This window comes from Barbus barbus (genome assembly GCF_936440315.1).
Source record: "Barbus barbus genome assembly, chromosome: 3".
Taxonomy (NCBI): Eukaryota; Metazoa; Chordata; class Actinopteri; order Cypriniformes; family Cyprinidae; genus Barbus; species Barbus barbus.
The window spans coordinates 28,346,084-28,354,268 of record NC_136731.1 but is presented as its reverse complement, the minus strand read 5'-3'; the positions used below and the strand labels follow the sequence as shown (position 1 = coordinate 28,354,268).

Sequence of the window (8,185 nt, the reverse complement as noted above, 5' to 3'; positions counted from 1 at the left end):
ACCCCTCAGAGGATGCCAACGCTCAGACAACATACAGAATTACCAAATGACCACTGGAACTAGTTGAGACCTTACAATCTGACTTTGCTGCAGTTAAATTGAACTGCTGGTTTGTTGGCCAGAGGCCAATGTTTGATATTGATATTGTGATATGTTTGATATTGATATTGTGATATGTTTGATATTGTGCAGTTGCTTTGACACAATTTACATTGTTAAAAGCGCTATATAAATAAAGGTGACTTGACTTGACTTGACTTTTGTCCAGCGGGCGCCTCATAATCAAGTGGCCTAGTTTGTAAACAGGCTTGTTGACTCAGCAGCAGAGGGTTATGAACACATCAGCAGAACACAGAGATAATCACTGTTTTCATTATATTGTGCTGCATCATTTTTTTTTCTTGGGAAATTTAAATATTTCTTGAGGCTTATGGTTTCAGATCATTGTTTAGCCCTTCACAGCGCTCCTCATACCTGTAACTAGGAATGAATTATTTAGTAGCTTTTTGTCTTTTCATAATACATCACAGCGTTAACAAAAGGTCATGTCTGTGATACATATGGGAATTAGGCCTCAGATAAATAAACAATAGATCTTACAGAAAATATACAAAACAAAACCCTATTACATGCACTGAAGACACTGCATCCATGTATACTATAAACAACCTTGGCTGTAAGGAGTTGCAATCAGGACTAAAATTGATAATATAATTACTTTTATCTGTTGATAAAACATCATTAATAATCATGAGACAAATTCAAACTTTGACTTGACTTGACTTAAAGGGACAGTTTACCCAAAAATGAAAATTCTCACCCTCATGTCGTTCCAAACCCGTAAGACCTTCGATTGTCTTCGAACACAAATTAAGATATTTTTGATCAAATCTAAGAGCTCTCTGTCCATGTGACATCAGGGTTTCAACTGTAATTTTACGAAGCTACAACAATGCTTTTTGTGCGCACAGAAACCAAAAACAACGTATGCAACATATGTAAGCGGATGCATTGTTTACCCTTTGATCTGAACGTAAACAATGTATCCACTTACATATGTTGCATACGTTGTTTTTTGTTTTGTTTGCACACAAAAAGCATTCTTGTAGCTTCCTAAAATTACAGTTGAAACACTCATGGCACATGGATTGTTTTAACTATATCCTTACTACCTTTCTGGACCTTGATCATGTAAGGATCCTTGCTGTCTATGGGAGGGTCAGAGAGCTCATCAAAAACATAAAATTAATCAAAAATATCTTAATTCGTGTTCTTAAGATGAACGAAGGTCTTACGGGTTTGGAACAACATGAGGGTGAGTAATTAATGAGAAAATGTTCATTTTTGGTTGAACTATCCCTTTAAGGCAACCAGCTTCAGGAGATTTTTGAGTTTTCTCAACTTGTTGCTTTCAGTTTATTCAACTAAAATTTGAGAAAACTCAAAAATCTATTGAAGCGGGTTGCCTTAAACTTTTAAGTTTTCTCAACTTTGGATTTTTTTACAATGTAGCTGTAGGCCTAAGCAGTAAACAATAAAGGCGAGAGGTTTCCACAAATTGGGGCAATAGTGGGAATAATTTATTCATTGGTGTTTCAGAGGATAAACAGATATTCTATAAACAAATTCATATTTAAATCAACTAATAAATAAACTGTTCAGAATTTACAGGTGTTAGCGACGTTCCTCCGTCAAAATATAGACAGGCCATCTTTGTATGTCTTTCTTTGGTCAAACCATGTTTGAAGCTTTGTATAAGCCATTGTAGAGAGATGTAAAATTGTGAACACTTTGCACCTTCAAACTAACAAAAGCCACTCCAAGTTCATGTGTTGGGCTCTAAACTTCTGTTTTCCCATACATGGACTGTCCGCTTCTTCTGATTAGCTAACAAAACATTTTTAATTTTTTTTATTTTAGAAAAGTTTTCAAGTGATATCTTTCAAGTAAAGCCTTAATATGGAAGTTAACTTTCAGAAAACTTACTATGTCTTTTAACATCACATATAAGTTGTGAATATATATAACATATCTATCTATTTCTGCATACAAAAGGTTTCAAAAGATATAGTGTAAACCAATCGATCGCAAAGAAGCGGAACGTTTTTTATCTTCTGTGTTTCCAGCCGAACATTAAAGCCGGGCACTATATTCAACTACTTTTCTTTTTGCATTAGTTGCACATTTCTTACGTAGCTAACGCTAGCTGTTTGCATTTGTTTTTAAACGGTGTTTATTATACACTTGTAACAAATATGAAGTTTATTGTACACCAGTTCGGTATCTCAATACCATGAGAAGTAGTCGTGTTTGTCCCCAAGCAAGTAAACCATTCCTGTGGTCGCTTCTCGCCAGATCATCAACCAGAAATCAATTACAAGTGATCTGCACAAGTTTCTTCTGCTCATGGCTCCTATCTGGACTGATGTTCGAGCTGTTTTGCCCTCGACAGTGTCTGAATTCCCCCTTCACTTCAGCGAGAAGATTGAATTGAGTGTGTTGAAGGTCCTTGAGCTGGCTAGAGATCAGCTGTACAGTGAATGCCCAGCTTCTGCTCAAAGAGCTCAGGTCATTATCGATTACTCCTGGGAGAAGCTCAACACTGGCACATGGAGAGATGTGGACAAGGAGTGGAGGAGAGTTTACTCTTATGGCTGCTTATTCAAAATCTTAAGTTTATGTCGTGGAAGTCCATCTCAATACAATATCCAAGAGGCCATTAAAACATGTGACATGGGTTTGTTAATGGGAGCAGGCATCATGGACAACATTCTGCAAAGGCTTGTTGGTGTCTTAAGAAATAAAGTGAAAATGAAGAGTTCAAAGAAAGCAGAGACGAGTGAAGAACCCTGTTCAAAGGTGAAGACTTCTCTCATAAAGACAAGAGCATGAAGGATTTGTGAATTAATTTTTGTAAATATTTTGAAGTAGCTTTCATTCAGTTTAATTATAGTTTTAATGAAATGTAAGTGTTTGTAAGTTTTTTTATATATATATATATATATATATATATATATTCATATAGTTTTTCTATTTCTATTTAGCTTTGAATTTTTAGTTGTAGTAATTTTAATACTTCAATGTAATTTTTGCCTTGTATGTATAATTATAATAATTTCATAATTTTCCTCTATTATTGCAAATTTTCATTGTAAAGAAAGACATAACATTTGATAAAATTATGTGTGAATGTAATTAAACTAGATTAATAATTCACATTAACACAAAATTATACATTTACAAATATAATGTTAAAATTATATTATTATTATTTGAAATGATAAAACTTCAATGTTGTGTTTGTTGGAATCAGTGACAGGGCTCGCAAAATTTCTAAATCCCTGGTAGCCCTTCGGGCAGGTACTCTTCAGATTTTGATAGCCTGAAAACTATTTAACTAGCCCAAATAAAATAAAGACCATAAATGTCAATCAAAAACATTTTCAATACACAAATATCAACGAATATCAAGGAAAGAGTTTTATTTTACTATTTACAAGGTATCTGCAGAATTCTTAAAAATCTATTTAAGGCATTTTGAAAAATTATTTCTTATACCATTTAACATTTAAACTGTCTAAGGCCTTAAAAACTCTTCAATGTAGTTGTATCAAATTTAAGGACCCATGGGAGCAATGTTCCCTCTAATTTTTTTTCTTGCTGAGCAAAACTTTTCTCTATTGGGCGGACATTTCTGGCACCTGAGCAAAAGCATTCTTTATACCAGACCTGTACAGCACGCACACAAAAAAGTGTGTAACTTTTAACTTTAATGTGCTATTTATATTTGATTTGACCCTTGATGTAACTAAATGATGTACATTTTAGGTTACCTGAGAAAACATTTTTACTGTACAATACACTGCAGTTCAAAAGTTTGGATCAATAAAGTTTTTTAAAGAAGTTTCTTATGTTCATCAAGGCTGTATCTATTTGATAAAAAATACTGAATATTATTTCACAAAATAATATTGTGAAATATTGCAATTTAAAATAAATGTTTTCTATTTTAATATACTTTAAAATGTAATTAATTCCTGTGAAGCAAAGCAGTATTTTCAGAGTCACATGATCCTTTAGAAATTATTCTAATATGCTGATTTTTAATCAATGTTGGAAACAGTTGTACTGCTTTTTTATTTTATTTATTTATTTGTATACTGTATTTTTTGGGACCTGTGATATTTTTAAAAAAATTAAAAGTTAAAAAGAACAGTGTTTAGTCAAAATAGAGATTTTGTGTTACAATATAAACTATTCAAAAGTTTGGGGTCATAATTTTTTTCTTTCTTTTTTAAAGATACTTTTAAAAAGTTTAAAGAAAGTTAAATAAGCTTTATTCAGCAAGGATGTGTTAAATGGATCAAATTGATAGTAAAGACTTCTATTATATATTATATATATAGACTTATATTAAATATTTCTATTTTGAATAAATGCTGTTCTTTTAAACTTTTTATTAATCAAAGAAAAAAGTAACACAGGTTCCAAAAAAAAAAAAATATGAAGCAGCACAACAGTTTCAACACTGATAATAAATCAGCATATTACAATGATTTCTGAAGGATCATGGGACACTGAAGACTGGAGTAATGAAGCTGAAAATTCAGCTTTGATCACAGGGATAAATGCTATTTTAAAGTATAGGTATTAAAATAGGAAACCAATATTAGAAATTGCAATAATATTTCACTACATAAGTTTTTTCTGTATTTTTTAAATGAATACAGCCTTGATGAGCAAGAGACTCAAAGTCAAAGACTCAAAAACAAGGTCAATTATTTATCAGGTTTATAATATAGCCCTAACATAATATATTATCAAAACAAACTATTTAAACTGATAGAGTAGAATACAAACTGAAGCAAAACTTAAGCTTAGAGGGAGCATTGCGTGGGAGCCCTGTATTTAAGGTAGCCCGTCGGGCAGGGCACTGATACATTTTGGTAGCCCAACTGGAAAACACAATAGCCCCGGGACGTCGGGCTAGCGATTTTGCGAGCCCTGAGTGAATATGTTGGCAGGGCAAGTAGAAATGTGATTTATTTTTATTTCTTTATTTTTGAATAAGGTTTGGCCTGTGATTTAAATACCAGTTGTGACCCTGGACCACAAAACCAGTATGTAAAAATAAAAATATACCAGCTGGGGTATATTTGTAGCAATAGCCAAAAATACATTGTATGGGTCAAAATTATCCATTTTTCTTTTATGCCAAAAATCATTAGTTTATTAAGTAAAGATCATGTTCCATGAGGATATTTTGTAAATTTCCTACCGTAAATATATTAAAACTTCATTTTTTAGTAATATGCTAAGAACTTCATTTGGACAACTTTAAAGGCAATTTTCTCAGTATTTTGATTTTTTTGCACCCTCAGATTCCAGATTTTCAAATAGTTTCATCTCGGACAAATATTGTCCAATCCTAACAAACCATACATCAATGAAAGGCTTAATTATTAATCTTTCAGATGATGTAGAAATCTCAATTTCGAAAAATTGACCTTTATGACTGGTTTTGTGGTCCAGGGTCACAATTGTTGATTCAGAAACATGTCATATTTTACTAAATCATGTCATGCTCTTTAAAACCTTGTTCCAATAGCCTATTCACCTATGCATTATTCACTTAAGCTTTTCTAAAACAGGAAATGAAAGTGGACTGTGAGTCTGAGCCAGTAATAAACCCTGCACAAGCAGTGCCTAGGATTCATTGTCCATCCCTGGATCGCTTCAGATCAGATTTCCTGGATCCTCAGAAGCCTGTGATTATAGAGGGAATAACTGACCATTGGCCGGCCTTCACAGAGCGTCCATGGAGGTACTGAAAAATATGCATTATTAGATTTTACCTTCTGAAACATCAGCACACTGCCATACTGTACACTCTCTCTAAGCATAGACTACTTGCGAACTATCGCTGGCTGCCGAACGGTACCTATTGAAGTGGGATCCAAGTACACTGATGAAGAGTGGTCACAAAAGCTCATTACAGTGAATGACTTCATAGACCGCTACATTATAGGAACAGTAAGAATTATTTCCATTTATTTCACTGTAAGACAGTGTTTTTCTAAAAAAAAAACCAATTATTTATTTTTTTTGTCTAGAGAAGCTGTAAACTGTCTATATTTGTTATTTTTGGTTATTTTCTTCTAGGCAGAGGATGGAGTGGGATATCTGGCTCAGCATCAGTTGTTTGATCAGGTCAGGTGCATTTCTTTTTGGTGCTACTAGAAGACCAGAATCTACATACTTTATCTTTAAAGGAATAGTTTCCCCAAAAATTTAAATTTGCTGAAAATGTGCTCACCCTCAGGCCATCCAAGATATAGATGATTTATTTCTTCATCAGAAAAGATTTGGAGAAATTTAGCATTAAATCACTTGCTCACCAATGGATCCTGTGTAGTGAATGGGTGCCGTCAGAACGAGAGACCAAACAGCTGATAAAAACATCACAGTAATCCACAACACTCCAGTACATCAATTAACATCTTATGACGTCAAAAACTGCATGTTTGTAAGAAACAAATCCATAATTATTACATTTTTAACTTTGTAACCATTGCTTTTGGTTTAAAAATAACACTTTCACTAGTTTTTTTTTTTGGACTGGTTTTCACATGCAAACAGTGCTTGGTGTGTGCATATTTCACACCTTATTCAGACAAGTCAACTTTTCACTGAAGAAATCAATATTATCCATTGATAAATATAATGGATTGATCAATTTTATCCATAAATGTCTGTTTTAATTTAAAACTTAGTTTATTACAAAGACAAACCTTTGGATTACCTACATGACTTGAGGATTACTGTGATGTTTTTATCAGCTGTTTAAACTCTCATTCTGATGGCACCCATTCACAGCAGAGGATCCACTACTGAGAAAGTAATGTAAGGCTAAAACGTCCACTAATCTGTTCCAATGAAGAAACAAACAAACCAGCCTTCAGCAAGTTTTTATTTATGGCTGCACTATTTCTTTAATTCTCTCACTTTATGGTTAAAAGTGCACTCAGTAATTTTTAGTTTGTGCTATAGCAGTCTTCTTAGATTTGCAATTATACTAATAATGGATGTAGCATCATGCAAAACTAATAGCACTCACTCTTGGCTGTTATTCATCCTGATAGGTTCCAGAGCTGAAAGAAGATATTCGCATCCCAGACTATTGTTGTCTTGGAGAAGGAGATGAGGATGACATTACAATTAATGCCTGGTTTGGGCCTGGAGGGACTGTGTCTCCTCTCCATCAGGATCCTCAACAGAATTTTTTGGCACAGGTGAACAAGAGACAAATGGTTCATTTGGCATTTGTTCCCCCTGTTTCATTTTCAACCAGCATTCTGGTTTTGTTTTTGGACGTCAGGTGGTTGGAAGGAAATATATCAGGCTCTACAGCCCAGATGAAACAAAATATCTCTATACACATCAGTCGCAGCTACTGCACAACACCAGTCAGGTAAAGACCCAATTTATGACAGCAAGATTCTTGCTCTTAAAGTGTTTTGAAATAATCACACAAGATTGTTTTACCACCACCAGGTGGAGGTGGAGAATCCAGACCTGGTGACGTTCCCAGACTTCTCTAAAGCCTGGTATCAGGAGTGTGTTCTCCGGCCCAGAGATGTCCTCTTCATCCCTCAACAGCACTGGCATTATGTGCGCTCACTAGAGCTCAGCTTTTCTGTCAGTTTTTGGTGGTCCTGATTTGTACAGAATAAAACATCTTGTGTTGTCAAGTCTTGTATTGGCTTTATTTGTACAAATGCCAAATTTGAGAGTTTTAGGCTCTTATACACATATAAATGTATTACTTACTGTAAATGATGGGGTTATTATTCGGTATTCCCATGAATTAGATGTACATTTCTGACATATTTGCTTTTGTTACAATTTAAATGTAAATGCACATAGTTCTTAAAGGGGAGCATCATCCCCCATTTTACCTTATTTATTATATTTAAATCATTTAATTTGTTAAAATTTTTAGATTAATTAAAAAAAAAAAAAAAATGCTACATGTACTGCATTAGACTAACCAGGACTTGTCACAGCACTTACATAATGTTGCTCTTTCGTTGGTTTGATTGCTTCTACTGTCATCATTTGTATATCACTTTGGTTAAATTTGTCTGCTAAATTAATAAATGTAAGTGTAAATCTTAACATGCCA

The 8,185-nt window shown here is 33.7% G+C and overlaps 1 protein-coding gene across 1 annotated transcript; it reads left to right on the top strand.

The window, feature by feature from the left end:
- Positions 1-2,118: 2,118 nt before the first annotated feature.
- LOC306849029 (lysine-specific demethylase 8-like) lies at positions 2,119-7,749 on the top strand. Its single transcript, XM_079383880.1, has 7 exons — positions 2,119-2,859; positions 5,652-5,824; positions 5,901-6,033; positions 6,163-6,210; positions 7,143-7,292; positions 7,379-7,471; positions 7,555-7,749. The coding sequence occupies exons 1-7, from the start codon at positions 2,407-2,409 to the stop codon at positions 7,717-7,719; spliced, it is 1,215 nt and encodes a 404-aa protein (XP_079240006.1). The 5' UTR covers positions 2,119-2,406; the 3' UTR covers positions 7,720-7,749.
- Positions 7,750-8,185: the final 436 nt, after the last annotated feature.

Excerpts from the sequence above, each read along its gene's own strand:
- LOC306849029 (XM_079383880.1), top strand. The coding sequence starts at position 2,407 with ATGGCTCCTATCTGGACTGATGTTCGAGCTGTTTTGCCCTCGACAGTG. Across the intron at positions 6,211-7,142 it reads AGCATCAGTTGTTTGATCAG|GTTCCAGAGCTGAAAGAAGA; the intron begins GTCAGGTGCATT and ends TCATCCTGATAG. Across the intron at positions 7,472-7,554 it reads TACTGCACAACACCAGTCAG|GTGGAGGTGGAGAATCCAGA; the intron begins GTAAAGACCCAA and ends TACCACCACCAG.